At 44.5% G+C, this 21,255-nt stretch overlaps 12 protein-coding genes across 12 annotated transcripts; 5 read left to right on the top strand and 7 right to left on the bottom strand.

Annotated features, from left to right (window-relative positions):
• Positions 1-165: 165 nt before the first annotated feature.
• SSN3 (LALA0S04e04654g1_1) lies at positions 166-1,866 on the top strand (the record flags this gene model as incomplete). The annotated part of the gene is made up of 1 exon (XM_022772763.1): positions 166-1,866. The coding sequence occupies one exon, from the start codon at positions 166-168 to the stop codon at positions 1,864-1,866; it is 1,701 nt and encodes a 566-aa protein (XP_022628195.1).
• A 175-nt stretch (positions 1,867-2,041) lies between these two features.
• NOP4 (LALA0S04e04632g1_1) lies at positions 2,042-4,165 on the bottom strand (the record flags this gene model as incomplete). The annotated part of the gene is made up of 1 exon (XM_022772762.1): positions 2,042-4,165. One exon carries the CDS (start codon positions 4,163-4,165, stop codon positions 2,042-2,044), a length of 2,124 nt encoding a protein of 707 aa, XP_022628194.1.
• Positions 4,166-4,492: 327 nt separating this feature from the next.
• On the top strand, positions 4,493-5,638 carry CHL4 (LALA0S04e04610g1_1; the record flags this gene model as incomplete). Its single annotated transcript, XM_022772761.1, has 1 exon — positions 4,493-5,638. The coding sequence occupies one exon, from the start codon at positions 4,493-4,495 to the stop codon at positions 5,636-5,638; it is 1,146 nt and encodes a 381-aa protein (XP_022628193.1).
• Positions 5,639-5,661: 23 nt separating this feature from the next.
• On the bottom strand, positions 5,662-8,064 carry VPS16 (LALA0S04e04588g1_1; the record flags this gene model as incomplete). Its single annotated transcript, XM_022772760.1, has 1 exon — positions 5,662-8,064. The coding sequence occupies one exon, from the start codon at positions 8,062-8,064 to the stop codon at positions 5,662-5,664; it is 2,403 nt and encodes an 800-aa protein (XP_022628192.1).
• Positions 8,065-8,235: 171 nt separating this feature from the next.
• On the top strand, positions 8,236-8,529 carry ELC1 (LALA0S04e04566g1_1; the record flags this gene model as incomplete). Its single annotated transcript, XM_022772759.1, has 1 exon — positions 8,236-8,529. One exon carries the CDS (start codon positions 8,236-8,238, stop codon positions 8,527-8,529), a length of 294 nt encoding a protein of 97 aa, XP_022628191.1.
• A 35-nt stretch (positions 8,530-8,564) lies between these two features.
• On the bottom strand, positions 8,565-9,776 carry RMD5 (LALA0S04e04544g1_1; the record flags this gene model as incomplete). Its single annotated transcript, XM_022772758.1, has 1 exon — positions 8,565-9,776. The coding sequence occupies one exon, from the start codon at positions 9,774-9,776 to the stop codon at positions 8,565-8,567; it is 1,212 nt and encodes a 403-aa protein (XP_022628190.1).
• Positions 9,777-10,133: 357 nt separating this feature from the next.
• On the bottom strand, positions 10,134-10,430 carry SGF11 (LALA0S04e04522g1_1; the record flags this gene model as incomplete). Its single annotated transcript, XM_022772757.1, has 1 exon — positions 10,134-10,430. One exon carries the CDS (start codon positions 10,428-10,430, stop codon positions 10,134-10,136), a length of 297 nt encoding a protein of 98 aa, XP_022628189.1.
• A 291-nt stretch (positions 10,431-10,721) lies between these two features.
• On the bottom strand, positions 10,722-12,260 carry CTA1 (LALA0S04e04500g1_1; the record flags this gene model as incomplete). The annotated part of the gene is made up of 1 exon (XM_022772756.1): positions 10,722-12,260. The coding sequence occupies one exon, from the start codon at positions 12,258-12,260 to the stop codon at positions 10,722-10,724; it is 1,539 nt and encodes a 512-aa protein (XP_022628188.1).
• Positions 12,261-13,570: 1,310 nt separating this feature from the next.
• CAM1 (LALA0S04e04478g1_1) lies at positions 13,571-14,818 on the bottom strand (the record flags this gene model as incomplete). The annotated part of the gene is made up of 1 exon (XM_022772754.1): positions 13,571-14,818. The coding sequence occupies one exon, from the start codon at positions 14,816-14,818 to the stop codon at positions 13,571-13,573; it is 1,248 nt and encodes a 415-aa protein (XP_022628187.1).
• A 1,160-nt stretch (positions 14,819-15,978) lies between these two features.
• Positions 15,979-17,181, top strand: DIG1 (LALA0S04e04456g1_1; the record flags this gene model as incomplete). Its single annotated transcript, XM_022772753.1, has 1 exon — positions 15,979-17,181. The coding sequence occupies one exon, from the start codon at positions 15,979-15,981 to the stop codon at positions 17,179-17,181; it is 1,203 nt and encodes a 400-aa protein (XP_022628186.1).
• Positions 17,182-17,774: 593 nt separating this feature from the next.
• Positions 17,775-18,959, top strand: MNN9 (LALA0S04e04434g1_1; the record flags this gene model as incomplete). The annotated part of the gene is made up of 1 exon (XM_022772752.1): positions 17,775-18,959. The coding sequence occupies one exon, from the start codon at positions 17,775-17,777 to the stop codon at positions 18,957-18,959; it is 1,185 nt and encodes a 394-aa protein (XP_022628185.1).
• A 145-nt stretch (positions 18,960-19,104) lies between these two features.
• PHO8 (LALA0S04e04412g1_1) lies at positions 19,105-20,736 on the bottom strand (the record flags this gene model as incomplete). Its single annotated transcript, XM_022772751.1, has 1 exon — positions 19,105-20,736. The coding sequence occupies one exon, from the start codon at positions 20,734-20,736 to the stop codon at positions 19,105-19,107; it is 1,632 nt and encodes a 543-aa protein (XP_022628184.1).
• Positions 20,737-21,255: the final 519 nt, after the last annotated feature.

Here is a 21,255-nt window from a genome sequence, read left to right as displayed (position 1 = left end):
ACATTGTCAGCCACATTACTGGCATTTGAATTCATACGTAGACTAATTCTCGCCCTTCTGGCACATTTGTTGCATTCAACATGTCGTTTTTGAAGATGTCCCATAAGATCCAGTTGAACTATGGCTTTCTGATCATCCAAAAAACACAATTGCAAGATTTAAGGAATGTACAAAGCTCTGAACCAGGTTTCTAAGCTTGGTCAAGACTCTCAACACCCTCCACATAGTGCATGGCCTCAGCAAATGTCGGATATCAAAGCAGGTGCTTCCAATAGTGCCAAACCTATGCTGATGGCCAGTAGTAACGTCTTTTCGATAGGACCTTACAGAAGTCGCAAAGATGCCAATAGAGTTTCAGTCATAGAGAAATACGAGATCATAGGGTACATTGCAGCCGGTACTTATGGTAAAGTTTATAAAGCTCGCAAGAAAGTGCCTGTAAAAAACGGTTCATCTTCGTCACCATCCGATAGCGAGATGTCATTGCCAACAACATCAACTTTCCCATTGAGCAACCAGGAGGCTCTAGATGTCAACTCAATCAACAAGTCAACGAGGGTACAGGATTCTAGCACGTCTTTGCCATTTTTGAACCAAACACAAGAAACACAGGTTGATCAGAAATCGGAAAGCACACAGACATCAACTGTTCCTGCAAATCGGGTGATCATCGCGTCACCCACCAAGAAACTTCCCATGCTGTTTGCCATCAAGAAATTTAAAACTGAACGGGAAGGAATGGAACAGCTGCATTACACTGGGATTTCGCAAAGTGCTTGCAGAGAGATGTCGTTGTGTCGAGAACTCCGAAATAAACACCTCACGAACTTGGTAGAGATCTTCTTGGAGCATAAGAGCATTTATATGGTTTCTGAATTTGCAGAACACGATCTTCTACAAATTATTCACTTCCATTCGCATCCTGAGAAACGTTTGATTCCGCCTCGAATGCTCAAGTCAATTGTTTGGCAAATTTTGGATGGAGTATCGTATTTGCATCAGAACTGGATTCTACATCGGGACTTGAAGCCCGCCAACATCATGGTGACAGTCGATGGCTGCGTCAAGATTGGTGACTTGGGCCTGGCAAGAAAATTTCATAACATGGTTCAAACGCTTTATACAGGTGATAAAGTTGTAGTTACCATTTGGTATAGAGCACCCGAACTGCTTTTAGGCGCTCGTCACTACACTCCCGCTATTGACCTATGGGCCGTTGGTTGCATATTTGCCGAACTGATAGGACTGCGACCTATCTTTAAGGGCGAGGAGGCCAAGATGGACTCCAAAAAGAGCGTTCCATTTCAAGCAAACCAGCTGCAGCGAATTTTAGAAGTTCTTGGGTCTCCCAACGATAAATCGTGGCCCGACATATACAAATACCCAGAATATGAACAGCTCTCGAACTTTCCTAGGTACAGAGACAATTTGCCCGTGTGGTACCATTCTGCTGGGGGCCGCAACAAAGAGGCCTTAGATCTGCTTTACCTCCTGCTCCAGTACGATCCGATTTCAAGAATTGATGCAGTTGATGCGCTGGAACATCCATACTTCACGAGCGAAGATCCCGCTGTATGCGAAAATGTCTTCGAAGGACTCAACTACAAATACCCTCCTAGACGAATTCACACCAATGACAACGACATTATGAACATTTCTAACTCTAGGGCGAAATCAACCACTATCAATCCTCAAGCAGTGGCTTCCAAAAGTGCAACTAATACCTCATTAGGAGGGCTAGGCGTGAACCGAAGAATCCTAGCAGCCGCTGCAGCAGCTGCCGCCGCTGTATCAGGTACTAATTCATCTTCACGACCAGCGTCATCAGCAGGTATTAGTGGCCCGGCTCGTAAGAAAAGGAGATGAATGTGCTCTCAGGTGAGCACTGGACGACAAAACTGTATGAGCTTAGAACTGAAAGATAGAATTCGTAGTTTATGGTACAAGTATTTAATGCAAATCTTTGGTCAAGTACAGTAGCGCCCGTCTGACGAATTAACCGGGCTCTACTAATATGCTGGAGATGTCTTAGTCATCTGGCTCATTTTCTGCCTTGTTTCCTCTTACGTTTGAAGCCAATCAATCTCTTGATATTCTCATCGACGCCTGACTTACCAGATTGGCCTTCGGGTGTCTTTTGAGACTTCTTGTCATCATTCTTCTTCGATCTCTTATGAGATGCATTCTTTTCTTCAGCTTCGTCGGCTGCAGGCTGCTCGCGCTTTCTTTTAGCGGACTCTTTACCACCTTTTTGAGCCTCTTGTCTTCTTTTGATCACATTGGCGTTTTCAATCGCAAATTCGACACACAAACGGCGACGTGAAAGCCCCTCTACGTCCACGGCCTTCTTCTCTTCTTCACTAAGGCCTTCAAGAAGTTCTGGTCTTTTGACTTCGTGGGCGTTCAACCATCTTAGCCCCATAAGGGCGGCCTTGTGATCTCTAAACTCAACGAAACCATAACCACGACTTCTTCCGCTCGAGGAGCCTTTGACTTCCATGATTACTTTTGCTTGTCTCACGACACCTTGCTTCTTATCCTTCTTTTTGCGCGCTGCGATCTCTTCGTCACTCATGAATTTATACTTTTCCTTCGTGGACCTTTGGATCTCTTCCTTGCTCAGAGGGTGCCTCTTCTTCAAATTGACCTCTGTCGCAAACTCAACAATGGCCTTACGCGCAAGGGCTTTTAAGGCTTTGTCGGTCATGGCCCTTGGAAGATTTCTGACAGCCAATCTTGTCAGAGAAAGATGCAAGCTCGGATTCTTTTTTAGCTGTTCCACTCTTAGCTTATAAGAAGCGTCTCTTATTTCCATATCCTTGGCACTGAGTAGTTCTGCAAGCTTCGAGCCTTCTGTTATCCTACCTTCGTTCAGCAGGTACAGATTACGTTTGTCTTTGGCAGTGGGAGCTTTGCCAAAGGTTTCTTTACGCAGCGACGCATTGTGATCGGCATTTCTTCCGGCAGATTCTCTATCTAGGGATGGCGTAACGGATAAGATTCTACCCTCGTAAACGTATTTGTAAGGAACATCGTCACTAATTAGTAGAGAGGTTGTTCCAGAAGCTGGTGCATTTTTGACACAATCATCAAAGGTGTCGTGTTGCCTGAAAGCAACGAAAGCAGAACCTTTAGAGAGTCCGGTTTCCTTGTCTATCACTGGAAGGGCATACTTGACGGGACCGAATTTACTGAAGTGTTCTTCCAAGGACTCTTGTGTAGCATCGTAGGGAACATTACGGACAAAAATGGACCATTGTTCCTGTTTGTTTTGCTTAGGACGCTCTTCCTCTTCCTCTTCCTCTTCCTCTTCCTCTTCCTCTTCTCCGAGGTTGGCAGCACTCTCAGCGTCACTTCCATCGCTGTCGTCGTTTTCATCACTCGCGGCATCGCTCTCGCTTTCTTCAGAAGCCTCGCCATCCACTTGAAGCTTCTCGTCCTCCTCATCTTCGCTTTCGTCTTCACTAGAGGAGCTGTCCTGTTTCGAGCTTGGTATCACAGACGCTGTTTGACTGTGTTGCTCCCATTTGCTTTTCTGTACCGCGAAATCAACTGCGACCTGTCTCCCGTCGATTTTCAGATCTTTGGATTCCTCGATGGCCTTTTTACATGCCATCAGTTTCTTCATGGTCACGAACGCAAATCCGCACAACTTCCCATCGGGTTTTTTCGGAATCTTGGCTTCCACGACAGTTCCAAACCTCGCAAAAATCTTTTTGAGTTGATCTGGATTACGCACACTCCAAGGCATATTTCTGATGATGAGCTTTGGTTTGCCTCCTAACAACTCCTGCTCCCTGGCCTCAGGACTGCGCGCATTTTCATCGGCCTCTGGTCTGTTATTGCCAGCTCGATCTCTTCTTTTGGCCACATCCACTCGAAGCAGTCTGCCCTTGAACTTGGTTTTTCTCGCCTTTTCTAACGCTTCTTTGGTATCATCTTCTACTGCAAAACTCACGAACCCAAATCCCCTAGACTTCTTCTCACTGTCCTTAACAATGACAGCATGTTTGATCGGAGCCAAGTCAGCGAAAAACGTCGCCAACTCTTCGTCTGAAGCGTCGAACGGAATTGAACGGACGAAAAGCGTTTTCATGTCCAACAAGTCTCGTTTTTTCGGGTCCTCTTTTTGTATGGAGTTGGAACCATGGTTTCTAGACGTCATGGCGATTTTATTAGCTCAAATACAGCTGTAAATCGCTTAGTATCTGCACAAACAATTAGGCGATGAGCTTCTTATTCAAGATGCGATGAGATGCCTTTACCTAGTTTAATATTCAAAAATTTTCATAGTGGACACATCACTATGGACGTATCTTGAATTTCGATTAATTGGATAAATATCATGTTGAAGTTGGCCGCCCAACTATTGTAAACACAACACTTCCCAACGCCCAGTTGACGCCAAAGACCGGCAAAAAGTATATATAGAGCGCGTAAAGTATCAGAAAACCGGCATTAAGAAATACATAGTTAGTCGTCGTTTGTACGTATGATTTTATCCGATGAATCTAGGTACGATTTAGATGAGAATGTCGTGTACAAGAAACTTTTGAGACTGCCGTCTACCGTTAGAGTAAAATGGGTCAAAGAATGGCTTCAATGTGTCAAAGGAAGTCAAAGACGCGTTGTGGCTAAAATATTGGCTCGGAAGCCTGCTGTTGACGACAGTAAAACGGAATTAAAGCTATGTAGGTACCTCGCTGCCAAGGTTTGCACACAGGGTGTCAGTTTAAGACAAATCGCCGAAATGGATTGTATGGACCTTTTTGCCAACGGCGATCAGTACCGGTGGAATGTATTGAACGCTGTTGACTCGGCGGGTAAAGACCGACGCCCGACCTTACGCATCGCCCCAGAAAATGTTATCGATGCCCTCTCGCGTGACTTGGATGGTCTTTTCCGCATACACACGTATTTCACGGTGCATCCACAACTGCCTCTCGTTATACTGCGGGTTCAACTGTTCGATCTCGACCGTTCCACCAGAAGATCCAAAGTGGCAAGTAGAAGTCCATTCTACGTTGCTTTGCCTCACAACTCGGGCACACTTATTTTTTCCGCCGCCACTGATATGTACGCGAAACTAATAGTCAGCAGCGTTGTGAGGCGTGCTTGCCACAAGAATGGAATCGTCTTTCAAAAGATCAGGGACACTCCCACACGGAACCTTCACACGGTCGCCATTTTTTGCAATCTGACACAGGATGCGAGCTGCATGGGGCCTTGGAACGCTTATGCCAATAGCAGGCCCGAATATTCACCCTTACATGAACATGTCGTCCAGGAAAGACAATACTTATCTTCGACTTTAGCATCGAGCGCGAAAGAGCGGTCCAGTTTGAGGTTTAAAGGACCCGGTGCGTTAAATCATGAAGAAAACCACCAGAATAAGTCAGAATACAGCTCTTTACATTCGGTTTCGCATGCCCATTACACCGTTCAATGCAAGTCGACCAATACCCCGAACATTTCTTTCAAAATGAAACTATCTGGTACAGACATTTTCGCTGGATTACATGAGCTGTGCGACCAAACTTACATTGATCTCAAAAAATTGCCAGGTTGGTTAGTCGGAGAAAATGGACCTCGTTGCGGAGTGATACTGAACGGTGATTTTCAAGAGAGCCCCGAATGAATTCTCTGTCACTTCGCACTTTCTCAAAATTTATTCATGGTCTCTGTTATGAAAGCTCTGAGCTGGGGTTCATTGGCGGGCACCAACTTGTAGATCTCTTTCAAGCCCGATACGTCTTTCTCCTTGGAAGCCAATTGAACTGCATCCTGAAAAGCGGAGCAGTTCAAATACATTTCTTTTCTTTGCTCGTATGATATTCCAGACACCATGCGAACGTACACCACCGCCTCTTTTTTCTTCTTTTGTTGCAGGCAGCATTTAAAAAAGGGTAGGTACCCAATGGGTGACTTTCGCTCCTGCGAGAATTTATAGAGATCTTCAAATCTCTGCTCTTGCGCCAGAACCCCGCACTTGATATGATAGTATTTTGGATCTGATATTTTGAACTTTTTTAGCATGGAAGCTAGAGGTCGGTCGAGCCGATGAATTATCAGTTTCTTTATGGTGTTGTCCAGACTTGTATCGACGAAGCTCACATTATGGAGCTGCTCCAACTGTTTTTGGAACTCATTCAATTGAATTTGTCGTTCAAGAACGTCTCGATCGAGTTTGATTAGGGGATCTTGGACGATGCGGGCGTACAGGTCTCTTACCTGAGGTAAAAAGGCACCAGGCGTGTTGTTGTTCTTACCCTGGATCAATAATTGAAATGCGAGCTCATCTATCTGATCAGACTGGCGGTAGTAGTCTATCAGAAATGAGTTGTCATTTCTGCAGTAATAGGCGAAAAGCTGATCATCGCGCATTATAAGCAGTATGAGTTTCATGAATTGGGTTGTAGTTAGTTGCTCACGTAGTTTAAGCAGTACTGATAGCGTCATTTCCGGATTTCCGTAGTCCTTTGCCTTTTTCAAAGCAAGCTCATGTTCGTCAAGGTCGAATAACGCTGGAAACTCGATTTCGGGCAGCGTTTCTTTAACCACGAGATCTTTAGCCAATGTGGGTCGTCCTTCCCTGAAAGCTACCATTCCAACTTCGGCCATTGGTAATTTGACGGACAAGCTATCAGCTAGTTTCAAAATGGAATTGAATATGACTTTGTCTTCCAAGTCAGAAGAAGAGATGATCTTGGCCTTGCCCCACGAAGCAAATACCTTGGGAAGTTTGTTTTTGAGCTTGAGAAAGTGACAAACAGAGATACACTCGTAGAATTTCCCGGTCTTCATGAGTAGGTTCAACAAAACATCAATTCCAAGTGACTCGAGCCGATTCACAGTAAGTATAATACCGCTTTCCGTAAGCATGTTGAGCACTCTAAGTTTATCGCATGTGTCAACAAATTGATCTGACCTCTGGGCCTCTTTTGACAGTGAGCTTTTACCAAAAACAGCTGCTGATAGTAGCTTTTTTTGCCAATACGGCTCGAGTTCATCTCTGGCGGCATCCAGGCATTCTGCAACACCTTGATCGAGATTTATGATTTTCAGATTTTCCACCGCTCGTGGTGCTTGTGTAGAGAGAAGACTTACTGAGTCTAAGAGAATGGAACCCGGCTCAGTTGAGCCCATTAAAAACACATTTGCGGTTTGATGGCTCACTTTCGAGATCAACCGTACCCGCTCTTTGGTGACTACTCTCAGGCCGTGTGCATCGGTTTGAATCGTGACCAATTCTTCTGGATACCAAAAGGCAATGCTGCACGAGTCTGGCCCATAAAGCTTTATCTCCTCTTCGGTGAAGCAGCAAGCTATTGTGTCATCACCACACCATGCGATCAAGCTTGGATGCGAGTCTAGCTTGAATTCCATCAGTCGAACTGTGTCGTGTTTGTATATTTTGATTTCGTAGGACTTGGCATTGTACAGGCACACAAAGCTCTGTGGTGATATTAAGACGGAATGCCACGACTCATTGGCTGCTTCCTTGACGAGCCGTTTTGACCGCAAATCGAAATGAAAGATATCGTCCACATCAAGCAGTACTACTAAATCTCTATTTGAATGCCAGTGATTTTTGGTCAGAAGCGTAAAGTGCTCTTTGTTTTCGCATACTCTGACCAGTTCCATGCCATCGAAATGGTACAGATCCTGCGATGACAAAAGTACGGCACTTCGGTTTTTGTAGTCCCATATCGTATCTTCAACCTCGTCGGGCAACAGATAATCCTGGAATTGCAGAGGAACCCAGTTAAAATATACCCTTATCCGGTCAGTCATAGCGATCACCATGGATCCCTCATCTTCAGTGTCAAACTCATATTGTACTACTTCAGCGGGCAGCGACTTGACGTCAATCTTGGCAATGCTTTGTCCCGTATACTGACACACTTCAATGCTACCATCACCTGCGGCCACAGCTACTAAACCTGTAGAAAATACCACTTTATTCTCAGTATTCACAGGGAATTGCAGCTGGCACAAATCTCTGTCCCTATAGAGCACATCCTGTAATTTTTCCCAGCCCAGACTTGGGTTTTTGATGGGCATTGGTGGCTTTAACTCACCCTTTCAATAGTGTAGATCAAAGTTTAGGTAGGTTCCTTTAAGTTCAAATGATGATTTGAGCTGTAATATAATAGAAACTTGACTACGCGTAGCTTTCTGATCAAAGAACAGAGGTAAAGTTGTCATCCAGCAACTCCCGGACGATACGTTTCAATGTCTGAAGTGATACTTATCTCAAAGAATAACGTGGAGGTTCCTATTTCTCGCGAAGCGGCCTCTGTATCTCCAGTACTGCGAAGCATGCTGTCCAGTCCATTCATAGAACAACAGCAGAACAAGATTGAGCTGAAGGACATAGAGTCGCACGTTCTGCAAAAAGTCGCTGAATATCTGGAATACCACCAGAAATATATCAAAGTTTCTGAAAACGAGGACATTCCTGATTTTGAAGTCCCTACTGAAATGTCATTAGAGCTTTTATTGGTCGCAGACTACTTAAACATTTGAAAAAGACGACTATGGGACCAGAATATGGAACCAGACTATAGAATGACAAAATTGACCTTGGTGGTCTTGGAGCGTGATGCGGTAACTGGACAGTACGGACATTTGAAATTGCAGGTTCCGTTTTTGCTGAGTTTGTCTAGACTAAATCTTGAAATGATGTGATGACAGGGCAGCGCATAGGGTGGATTCTCGGTGGTAGTCTCTTCCTTGAGAACGGGACAAATGAAAACTGGGTGGAAACTTGTCAAGAAATCTGGGAGTTTGACGTTGAAAGGAAGTTCGTTTTCGGTGCTCCAATCGACATGGCGAGCAGCCTGCAACGTCCTATATTTGATGAAAAACTGAAAAGAGATAATGCCACTCATGACCACCAGGAACAGAGACGAATTGAATGGAAGACTATTGCGGGCACAATACTCGCTCGTGAATAAATCCACGCATTTGTTCCGTTGTTCGCTGAGGTTGACCCCGGATTTCGGCATGGCAACCAGTTGGGCCAGCAACGGTGCTACTCTGTGTCGCAGTGACGTTTTCTGCGTTTGAGTGAGAAACCCAGGTATATATTTCAGCAGATACTGGTAGGTAGCAAGCTTGTCACCACTTTGCAACAGAAACATGGCTCTGAGAAGATGGAGCTCGAACTCGAGGTCTGAGCCCGGTGAGCACCACGCCATACATGGCTCGAGACTATCATGGCGCAACTCACGCAAAATCTGCGCCATTTCCACGAAATTGGTTGAGACGGCAGGGTCCACGCCGTATACGTGCTCGAGATACTCAACCATCGTCCCCGCGTCCTGTTCAGGCAGATCAAACACGTTGTACCGCGATATATGAAGCCCTATTGCCTGATCGACGTATTTACGTGCATTTGGCGGAAACTGATTTGTGTAGACCTGGTCCAGCTCAAAGTCGTACAATTTGTTTAAAGCGTTTTTTTGAAACCGAGAGTGTTGTTGCGTGGCCAGCTTGATGCTCTTTTTGACTCCGTTGTCCCAGTTATTGTGAAGTTTGTTGAGTTTTTCTATTGCAACCTGACGCTTTTTCACTAGTTTGGCAGAGTTGTTGTGGCCCTTATCTTGTTCCTCTTCTTGGATCTGTTTCGCTAAGTAACCTTTCAGTTTCTTGACATTGATCTTGAATTCGTGCGTATCTTCCAAGCACTTCTTCAAGTGCGTTTGACCAGCTGCAGCTCCATCGGTGAGTTTCTGGTACTCCGTTCCCAAAGTACTTAACAGTTCTGACATGATTGAACTGCTTTTAAAGCCAAAGAAAAGGACAAGACGGTGAAATAAAACCTTCTCGGTGTTGACAAAAGATTATTGTCCTTTGCGACAATTCAAAATCTACAAAGGGTTTTCAAATCTCGACTAGGAAGCTTTGAATGGTACTTCCGTTGGTGACATCCCTTAAGAACTTGAGATGGATAACCTTCCTTATTCATTGGCAGATCATGAATGAGATGAGGTCGCCATGGACGGTGAGCAGAGGGCTCGTAGCTTGAGAAACTCGGACCAATCGCTAAGTCCTCATGTTTCTTCACCGTGTGATCTGCATCAGAACCGATCTAGCTAGCCCAGCCTTCTTTATATGGTGCCTACCTTTCAGGCTCTTCTTCCACGCGACAAACACCGTTCAACGTGTGCTGCGAATCGGTTTGCCGAGACTTCTCTATTGCAATTATCACAATGGAAGTAGATGGCACTATCTAGCTGCTTAGGCCTGCCGTGAATATCAAGATTACCTGACTTATCGTAGTGGTACGGTTTTGGATCATCACCGTACCTAAACCTCAGGGCATGTGCTTGCGTTGTAGTCCTTGCAACAATGTCCTGGATCATACACGATATAAGGTTGTCGAAGATAGAATGGGAAGTGCCCTCTATAGTTGGGTGCGACATGAATCAAAAGGCTCGATTGACCAGGTGTGTATGGAGCAAAATAAGGATATTATAGTTTTTTAAAATCAGCTATTTTTCATCTCTAAGCTGATGACGATTACAGTGAATATAATTGAATTAGTCTCGATAGCCAGGGAAAGCCAAGAAAATCAGTTTAGAAAATGGAAACTATACAGTAAAAACTATCGACAAAATGCTAGCCACGCTGAAACTCTGTAATTGAACAGAATTGTAAATAAATACGTCTCTCTCTCTCTCTCTCTCTCTCTCTCTCGTTCATCAGCACGTTCCTTAAAGCTTTGCTTGAGGGTTGGTAGACCGACGGGGCGCTAGAGATAAAGCTTCCCGCTTGATGTTGTCGCCCAAGGTTTTGTCAACGCGTGAAAACATGGAAAACACCCGGTTCTGAATTTCGGGACATGCGTGCGCAACATGGACGGCGACATTGTGTGCCAAGGCCTGTTGCTGGCCAGGAGTGCGACCGAGAACTTTGTAGAGTCCACGAGCTTGCACATAGTCTCCATCACCTGGCGACGTGGCCCAGTGGAAGGGTACGGCTGGTCCAGTCCATACCTCTTGATGCTGCTGGATGGGCTTGGATGCCTGGATATAACTGTAGCTCTTGGCACTGGATAAATAGTTTGGCTCGGAACCGAGGTTTCCGTCCACATTCATAGGACCGTCTCTGATAGCTGGATTGAACACCTTGGAAGCATAAGGACAATTGACAGGAATCTGGTGGTAATTCGCGCCCAGTCTGTGTCTGTGAGCGTCAGGATAGGCAAACAAGCGTGACTGCAAAACAGGATCGGCACTTGCTTCTTGATAAGGCACGGTGTGACTGGGTGAGAAAGCTACCTGTTCCACTTGGGCAAAGTAGTTTTGCGGGTTTTCATTCAAAACCATCTTACCTATGCGACGAAGTGGAAATTCTTTGTGAGGCCAGATCTTGGTCAAATCGAAAACCGAAAAACTCTGTTGTTTGGCTTGCTCTTCCGTCATGGTTTGAATGTAAACGGTCCAGGAAGGGAATTTGCCCTCTTGGATGTTTTTGAAGAGATCTTGGCCGCAGTAGTCTGGATTCTCACCAGAGAGTTTGACGGCTTCCTCGTTGTTAAGATTCTTGATACCTTGATCTGTCTTGATGTGTACCTGAACATAAAACCATTCGCCCTTTTTGTTTGACCACTTGTAGGTATGGCCCGAGTACCCATTCATGTTGCGGTATGACGCTGGCGTTCCGCGATCGCTGAACAAAACCATCACCTGGTGGATAGCCACTTGATTTTCTGGCGTTGTGAGAAAGTCCCAGAACATGTCTGCATCCTTCAGATTGGTTTGAGGGTTGCGTTTCTGAGTGTGGATGAAATGTGGGAACTTGGAGGGGTCCCGGATGAAAAACACAGGAGTGTTGTTATAGACCCAGTCTAAGTTTCCCTCCTCGGTGTAAAACTTGGTCGAAAACCCTCTGGGGTCTCTGGCGGTGTCTGCAGAGCCCTTTTCACCTCCCACGGTCGAAAATCTCACCATGCAACGGGTGCGTTTGCCGATTTCGCTGAACATGGCCGATCCACACACGTCTGAGATGTCGTCTGTCACTTCAAAGTAGCCAAATGCACCCGAACCGTGAGCATGGGGGTTACGTTCTGGAATCCGTTCCCGGTTGAAATGCGCCAAAGAATCCAGCAAGGTGAAGTCTTGCAACAGCAGTGGCCCATGTTGTCCCACCCTTTGTGTCGCAAACGGTTCGTTGATGGGATTACCCTGCGAGTTGGTCACAATGCGGTCCTTCCTAACGTTGGAGGCGTTTGTAGGGTCGTTTTTAGCCATGATGCTGGATTTTTTTTCTTCTTCTTTTGAAACACTGATATCACTAGTTTAACTAGTCACTTACACCAGTTACACCACTTACTCTCGTTAAAGTTCGCGAAACAGAACTTAACTCAACTGCTATCAGTGGTGTTTAGTATGCTACGATAGTAGGACTGGATTCTATCAAATCCGGCTCCTTATATAGTCGTCAAACTGCCAAAATTTAGGGTCATCCATATCTTAGCGCCTGCTTATCTAAGTCGGAGATGTTACTCCAATTTTTTCTTATGGGCGGGATCAAGCGCATGCGCGGAGATGTCGGGTACGCCCGCAACGACACGTAATTCCAAAGCGATGGGAGTGGAAAAGGGTAAAGATGTGCAGGCTGATATGGTAGGTAGGTTAGTTTAGAGCTGGATAGAGTGACGAGGTGAGGGTCGAGAGGGGTGGTTTGCAAGTCGGATATTAAAGGTCGTTCGGTACGAAAGACTGCTTACGACGATAATGTCATCGTAAACATACGAAAAGAGCTTGTTAAGGGATGGACAAGAGGAAGGTAATATTTGTTTCATGATTGGATAACGAGATGGACGGTATCGGTCCCTCTCATGAGATATTCTTATTTGTTTTGTAAAAGTCTCGTATAAGATGATACAAAACAAGGTAAACCGTTAACGGTATAAGAGATCAGTAACTATACTCAGATCCACTGCGACACAATACGAGACCCAGCTAGTATTGTCTGCTGTGGCTTATGTTAATTATTGTCTTTGGATTTTGAGCGCCTTTTTCTTTAGGACGTTTTTGATTGTTTTTAGCGTAAGTCAATTCAGCATTTGCGGGATCTGTAGTGGTTTGTGTCAAAGAAACCTCATTGCTTCAAAAGTAGGTAGCTTAGTCGAATCGCAGTACGTAGTATCCTTATCAATTTGTCAATTCAACAGCACGAGCAGCACATATGGTCTTCTCTTCAAAGGTTTGTAGCACGCCAAAGCTCAGTTGGCAGGTCTTCTTCTTTCGCAGCAGCTAAGGTTTACCGTAGGTCTGGGGGTCTTTATCACTTTCATTCCAGCAGCCGCAAAATTGCAAGCCTTATTCGTAGTTAATACCAGCGAAGTGCCCCATCCATACGGCATCGCTGTAGTAAACCAGTGTTTTCCGTATTCAGCATTTAACCAAGAAACTGCCTTTTCATACCATTTACGACAATTTCTCTACATTGTTCCGCAGCTCAAAATAGCAAGCCTTCACTTAATGGTAGAAAGTCATATATTCGAAGAATCTTATACCCAGTTATAAACTTTGTAATGACAGCGATCTGTCGCCAATCATTTCAAGACTTTGCCATCGGCAATCTCTCTGTCCCTACCGTCAACGGTAACAGGCTTGTCCCAGGCCCACATGTTGCCAATAAAATCCTTGTCTTCTGGCTTAGAAGGGTCTAGCTTGGTGTAAGAGTACGATTCCCAGTCTGGTGCGACATCAAAGGCAGGAGCAAAGTCTTGGCCTCTTACCATAACAGCACCTGTAATACCGTTATCGTTGTTCTCACCGAACACTACCAAACTACCAAACATATACTTGACCGAGCCGCTGAGTCTGTTGAAGAACCCTCCAACCAAGTTATTGGACATGAAGGTCAAAGTCAGCTCATCGTTGTACTTGAAGTCAACCTTCCATAGAGAGTATTCATCTGGGTTATAGTTCTCCCAAAACCAAGGCAATGCACCTGTTCTGGTGTCCTCATTGGAGTACTTACGCTTCCAGTCATCCAAGGGGAAAGTGGCTTTGCCAAGTAATTCCAAAGGATGCTTAGGTTTCTTCTGCTCGACTGGTTCCTCTGTCGCAGTTGGTGCTTTTGCAACTGGAGCTGGAGGTTTGGTTTCTTTCTTGGACTCCTTCTTGGATTCCTTTTTCTTGTTACTTTGGGGCAATGGCAATGGTTCATCGCACAACTCATACTTCTTAGAGAGTTCCCTCAAGTAAGTAACGTCCTTCACGGTGTTAAACCAACGCATAATGGCTGGGTGGGCCGCACGCCACTTGGAACCAAAAATGTTCTCAAAGCACTTGCCAAACACTGTGAAAGCAAAAAGATCAGCCAACGAAACCTGTTCGGTCGCCAAATAGGTGTGGGTGGACAGTCTCGCTTCGAAAGATGCTGTAACGGCTTCAATCTTGGCCTCAAACGTGTCTGCCTGAGGCTTGATGTAAGGAGCTTGGCCAATAAGAGGCTTCAATATTTTCGCAAACAAAACCAGCAGTTCACTGTTCGTCAATGACATCCATCTCAAAACTTGAGCTCTTTCTTCTATGTTAGATCCAGCCAATTGTTCCTTGGCCAAATGGTCAGAGGAGAGTCCGATCAAGTAATATGAAATTGCAATGACTTCTGTCAATTTCGATCCATCAGGCAAAACCATGCCCGGCACCTTCTTTAGAGGGAAATCGCGAGCGAACTCTGTTGGCTGGTCCTCTGGATCCACGAGCTTTATATCGAGCTTGAGATGTTCGACGAGTGCACGAGGAACCCGAGTTCTGGTGCGAAAGTTACAATATAAGAGACCTTGCGACATGCCAATATGTTATGTAGAGTCTTGCCAAGTTTTGGTGGCAATGAAAGCTAGAAATCACTGTCGATTAAAGCAGATAGAAGGGTCTAAGGAAATACCGATAGTAACTTGATGTAATTTGATTTCATAAAGTACCTCATTTACTACGGAAAGTTAAACCGTATAGAGAAATGCGATGTCCAAATTCCCGACCTTTTGAGCAAGTATCTCGATACTGCTGCCAAAAAACCGAAGGTCTTGGTTTGGGAATTCAATGTGCGTCTTTTTGCTCTTTCTAAAGCTGGGTCGTAAGTTGATAAAGACGTTAGTCTTTATACAGTCACGTGACTAGTGTCAGTAGGACCTTCATCACATTGTCATTTTCCTGATTTTCAAAGCGTTCAAACCATCAGCGGAAACTTTTTCGAATCAGAATCATGTTTCGGCCAGTACTTTCGTTGCCACTCTACATTTCTAGCATTCAATGCCTCTTCGAATGAATGATTAGACCATAGTAATTTCTCTGATGTATATTAGTTTTCGACTCGGTCAATTACCAAACAATCATCGCTGACAATATATACAACAACGACTGAAGATTGAACAAATACCTAAAGTGAGGATAAAGAAAAGCGATAGTGCCTGATGTCACATCAGAATCACAATTGGAGATCTTTAATTCGATTGCTTACAATTTGAATAGTTTCAAAGTTGACTTTTGAGCCTAATACACAATTCGTGTCCAAACACAATGGTATGAGTCTCAAAAGTACCGAGAAAGTCTGTCTTTGGCAGACTAGCAAACCCCAATTCTTTTAAATCATCGATCTTGGGCAATGGTAGCGCTATTCCGTATCGCAAACGGTGATTTACCGCTCTGCCGTTTAAAATGACTCCGACTAAACCACTGTTTTCTCGAGCATTACGAAACTGGTCAAGTTTCAACCACGAGATGGAGGTGGTAGAGCTAACTAGAGAAACCGTTCTTTATCCATCTTCATCTACAATCTGCGCAAGTAGCTTCAATCAGTGACAAAGCCCAATTGGCCTTTACCAAGTCGTGTAGCCCGCCTCATAAATTGCCAACTGTTCCCTAAATCTTATTGTGAGGTTATAAAGTCCTAAGTTCAACAACATTACTGAAATCTCGAACAATATTCGCACGGATCTTGTCGAAAAACATTATGAGCCCCAAAGCTACTTCTGCAAAGGATTCGCAACCAGACGAAAACCGTGAAAGACTCAAACGGCTGGGCATGCAGTGCGTCTCGCCTGGTTTTGGCAAAATGGACAACCGAATGCTATCAACGATTCAACTTTCCAGAGACATAGCTAAGGGCCAGAAAGAAGTGATAAACAAGCTAAGTACACGTCAAACGGAAGCTTTAAAAAACTCCGATTATGGTGACGAAGTTGTGCCCAAACATGTCGAGCAAACAAATCAGGACGTACAGCCATCGAGTCTCGACTCTCTCGATCACGATAGTCACAAACGAAGCCCCAAGTCTCTTAAAAGAGGTCGTGTTCCTCCACCCTTGAATATAGGATCCTCTGGAGCCAATGGTGACGGCACACAAGCCAGGGCGGCCGAGTCCCATGGGAATCGGTTCCAAGGTGCCAAAAGTGCTCCTGCCCACATTACACGGTACCCTAGAGGCAAATCAAGAGTCCAATATCTTGGGCGCACGACTTCCAACACGGATGCAAAAATACGAAAAAGACCAAGGCCCAATTCATCCTGGCCGTATTTGGTGAATGCACCTTTTACACCTTACGGTTATTGTCAAATCCCACAAACCGCTGCAGTTCCGTATCATATGGGATACGGCTCGTTTCAAAACGCATATCAGGCTCCCTGCGTAATGGCTCCAATACCCTATGCCATGATGCAAACGCCATTTGCAGATCCGTCTTCTGCGCCTACCAACACGCTTCAGCAGGATTTTGATACTTACAGAAGTCAAAATCCAGGTGTTGGAACTCGCGATTTGTTTGGCAATAATGAAAGTCGATGGGCCCCAATCCAGGTTCAGCCTCAAAGTGCACGAGACGAATTTTTTGGAGCGAGAACTGGACAAACCACGAGGTATAAGATGGAGGACTCCGAGATCGAAATAAAGCCTGAAAATACCGTCAATGGTAATGAAAGCGACACCGAGGAGACCGACCTAGCCATCGAGGAGGGTGCAGAACCCAATATAGCGGGGGAAAATTCGTCCGGGCCCAGTTTAGCTAGCAACGCTACCGTGGACGGCGAACTTCGACTTCAAAACGATAAATTTGGATTCTCATTTGCACTTCTGGAAGCTGCCACGGACAAAAAAATGTTTATGTCGATATGTGACAAAGTCTGGGACGAATTCAGAGTGCTCAAGAGACAGGAGTAGAAAAGAATACATGATGGGAGTGTGAACAAATGTCGAAAAAGCATGGTGAGGACTAAACAAAAGGGTTCGAACTCAACTAACTCTCAAAAAGTGTTTTGAGTCAAACCTAGCCAATCTTTTGAGCATCTGCACTCTTAACTCGTTGCATACCAACGTTCGACAAAACAAAAATTATCTCGTTGACCATGTAAGAGGTAAGCTTCAGAACTTTAAACATGATATTGAATACGAAATGCCCTGAAATACAGACAATCGTTCACCATTCACATACTGCGAAACCTGTTATGTGTGATGTTCCGTAGCTTTCGACGCCTTGAACGTTTCTCGAGAAATATCGAATCACCTTGGACGAAAGGTTCGAAGTTGATCAAATTTCAAAATATATTGATGTATATATATATATATCTACATATGAAGTACAACTAAGCTCTTCGACACTGCAAAACTTAGCAAACAAGAAGGCCTGAAAGCTGGTTTTTGGGCAATTTTGGCATCTTTGTTGGGCCCATTGAAGCTATAAGTCTTGTAAGAAGTGTTGGTTTTCTACTGTGCGACTTTCGAGATTCTAGATTTGTTTTCGTGGTTTAAAAAAAATGACGTTGGCTATATGGGCGTACAGATTGCGCAAGACGCCAGTTTTGGCTTTGGTTGTTCCGCTGGGGCTTGTTGTTATGCTGTTTTGGGTGTTTTTCAGCCAAGATGAGTCGGTGCTGGGGCTTGAAGGGTCCTCTATTGCCAGCCATAAATGGGCACACGAAAACGAAAAGACATTTTATTTCCCATATTCCCGGAAGTTCAAGAGTGCCAAGTATTCATACAACAAGAAAGCAAACTGGCTTTTTAGTGACATGGTTGAGGATAATATTCCAGCGGGTCATATCACGCATTTCGATTTGAACAAGCTACAATCTACGGCTAACGCAGCTGTCAACAAAGAACAGGTTTTGATCTTGACCCCTATGCAAACATTCCACGATCAATATTGGGATAACTTACTACAGCTGACGTATCCTCGGGAACTGCTAGAACTTGGATTCATCATTCCTCGTACTAATACCGGTGATGCAGCGCTTCGCAAGCTCGAAGCAGCAGTGAGAAAAGTACAATTGGGGAAAAAAGAACAGAGATTTGCTAAAATCACTATTTTGAGACAGGACTCGCAAAGTTTCGATGCTCTGTTAGAGAAGGAAAGACACGATCTCAAAGTGCAAAAACAAAGACGCTCTGCAATGGCGCTGGCTCGTAACGAACTTCTGTTTTCAACCATTGGTCCACAAACTGCTTGGATTCTTTGGATAGATGCGGACATTGTGGAAACACCTTCTACTGTAATCCAGGATATGACCGCGCACGATAAACCGGTCTTATCGGCCAACGTTTATCAAAGATACAAAGACGAAAAATCCGGCGAGAAACAGTTTAGGGCATACGACTTCAACAATTGGGCAGAAAGTGACATAGCCCTAGATATGGCTTCCCATATGGCCGATGATGAAGTCATTTTCGAAGGTTACGCCGAAATGGCGACATACAGACCATTGATGGCATATCAATACGATCCCTCGGGCTCTCAGGAGACGGAAACTAAACTTGATGGTGTAGGTGGAGGATGCACGCTCGTAAAGGCAGATGTTCATAGGGATGGTGCTATGTTCCCTAGTTTTCCTTTCTACCACTTGATCGAGACAGAGGGCTTTGCTAAAATGGCCAAAAGACTTGGTTATGAAGTGTATGGATTACCAAATTACCTGGTATTCCATATCGAAGAGTTTAATTAAGCTGTACAAGTACAAAAGAGTATTGTTCAAAAAGAAGAAGAGCTTCTCGCACTTCGATGAAAATCGGATTAGAGCTGTACATTAAATATTGTTTACTTTTATTCAAGACAATAGCGAGCGCAAGCAAGCCCCGAAGTGAAAAATATTAGGCATCCTGCGAGCCATATATTCCTCTATGATATTCATCAGTTTGGGTATCAAGCGATTCAACAGCGTCAATATTAGGAGAGTGCTTTGTTTTCTTAATCCGGTCAGTTACTTCTTGCAGGTCTAAGTTCAAAAAGTCTGCCATGAACTGACCAACATCAGTATTTTCGCGATTTCCCCGCAACTTGTCCAGTAAATTTAGCCAAGTTTTTTGGCGATTTGCGTAACCATAAATGTTGACATCCACCGCACTATGACCGTGGGTTGTCCATCCAATTTGTGCTCGTGTCGATATCATTCCATTCAATTTGTCGTTCAGCTCCGCAAGTGAAGTGAGCTTTAACAAGTCATGTGTATCGTTTTTAGTGTAATCGAAGATACCCATGTACTTTTCAAAGATAGTCTTTTCTATGAAATCAGACTTGTTGCTTCCATCGTACCGCAAAAGCTCTTTGCTCAAATACTCGCCGGAATGCTGAGAATCGCTCAGAGCTTGTGGATACCATGCATATTCGGGATAAGCTTTAGATAGTTGCTTGGCGGTGACTAATCCACCAGTTTCATGGTCAGAGGTCGAAATCAAAATAGTTTCCACATTACTTTCAGCAGCATGGTTTAAAACCGCTTCAAAAGCTTTATCGAATGCCAAAACTTCTCTAACTTGTGCGGCAGGATCATTTTGATGACCCGCATGGTCGATCCTAGATCCTTCAATAAGGAGAAAAAAACCTTTATCCGAATCTCTGGTCGCCTCAGTTAGTGCGTTAATTGCTGTCATAGCTTGTTCTTCTAGTGATGGAAAGTCAGCGTCATCCCGGTCCAAATCGAAAGGAATATCATAATCAGCCAGGAGGGCAAGTAAGGGTAAACTAACGTTATGGCCTTTGTCTAATGCATCGAATTCTTTGCGATTGCCGGCGTAGCTCCAGCCATCTTCAATTGCCTCTTTGATGAGACTGCGTCCATCGCTACGACTTCCACGCGACCCATAGACAACATCTTCTGCAGAATAGAAATGTGTTCTTCCACCGCCAATTATAAGATCAACCATACGACCCAGTGGGTAGTCTCCTAGTTGATGTTGTGCAATGAGGTCCTCTTGAAATCTGTAATCCACGTGAGAGCTGAACGCGGCAGGTGTTGCATCAGTGATTCTAGTAGTTACCACCAGTCCGGTGTGATATCCTTCGAGTTTTGCAGCTTCCAAAATCGTACCACAGGGTTGTTTGGATGGGTCAACGCCAATGGCACCGTTGTAACTTTTCAAGGCACATGAAAAGGCAGTAGCTCCAGCAGCCGAATCTGTGATAAGGGAGTCCGAAGACATTGTCCTCGAGGAACCTATCAAATGATGATCCAAGACCAAAATGTCGTCTCTGGTTAAATTTTGAGTGAACTGTCTGAAGGACCTAGTCATCGACAAAGATGCTGGGCCCATTCCATCGGTAACAAAGAAAATGACATTTTTCTTGGTAGGTTTCTGCCACCACCGTCTGTTCCAACAATCTTTAAAGGTATCGGAAGAAGTAATGAGACAGCTGAGCAGCACAAATGCCAGTAGGAAATGGGCAATTTTTCGTGGTGCCCGTCTAGAGGCTCTAACGTTGGTCTGCGAGCCAATTTTCTCCATACCCAATGATCAACGTCAGCAATTGAGTTGAATCTGATGCGATACAAGTTCTAGAACTAAGTCTCAAAGCTTATACTTCTGAACAGAGTCTAGTAGGATCGAAGTTCAGGTTCTTTCTTGGATAAGGTATCTAATTCTTGTCACGATATTAACATCACTTTGTAGTTTTACTGTCGTTTGTATTCGAATGACAGATGCTGGGCTAGTGACGACAGTGCGCTGTGAGAAGCTTATTTTGATTGGTCGTTGGCAAACCTTACGTATTTGATATCATATCTATTAGGTGGTGGTTTTTCGTAGCTTCAGTTGGGCCGGATGATGGTTCAACTCAGTAAGTCACCATTATTTTGGTAGTGACATTTGAACTGTATAAAACCAGTCTTCACATTAACTATCTTGTATTGGCTGGTCGGAGTTTGGAATACGGTAATAACATTTGCTGAAATAGGTTCCTTATGAAATGTTTACTCTGCATTGAGCTTTCAAGATTGTGGTGCCTGGATATTGGTCAACACGCAA

This window comes from Lachancea lanzarotensis, scaffold LALA0S04 (genome assembly GCF_000938715.1).
Source record: "Lachancea lanzarotensis genome assembly LALA0, scaffold LALA0S04, whole genome shotgun sequence".
Taxonomy (NCBI): domain Eukaryota; kingdom Fungi; phylum Ascomycota; class Saccharomycetes; order Saccharomycetales; family Saccharomycetaceae; genus Lachancea; species Lachancea lanzarotensis.
The sequence above is the reverse complement of the archived record's forward strand: the minus strand, read 5'-3'. Positions and strand labels throughout refer to the sequence as shown.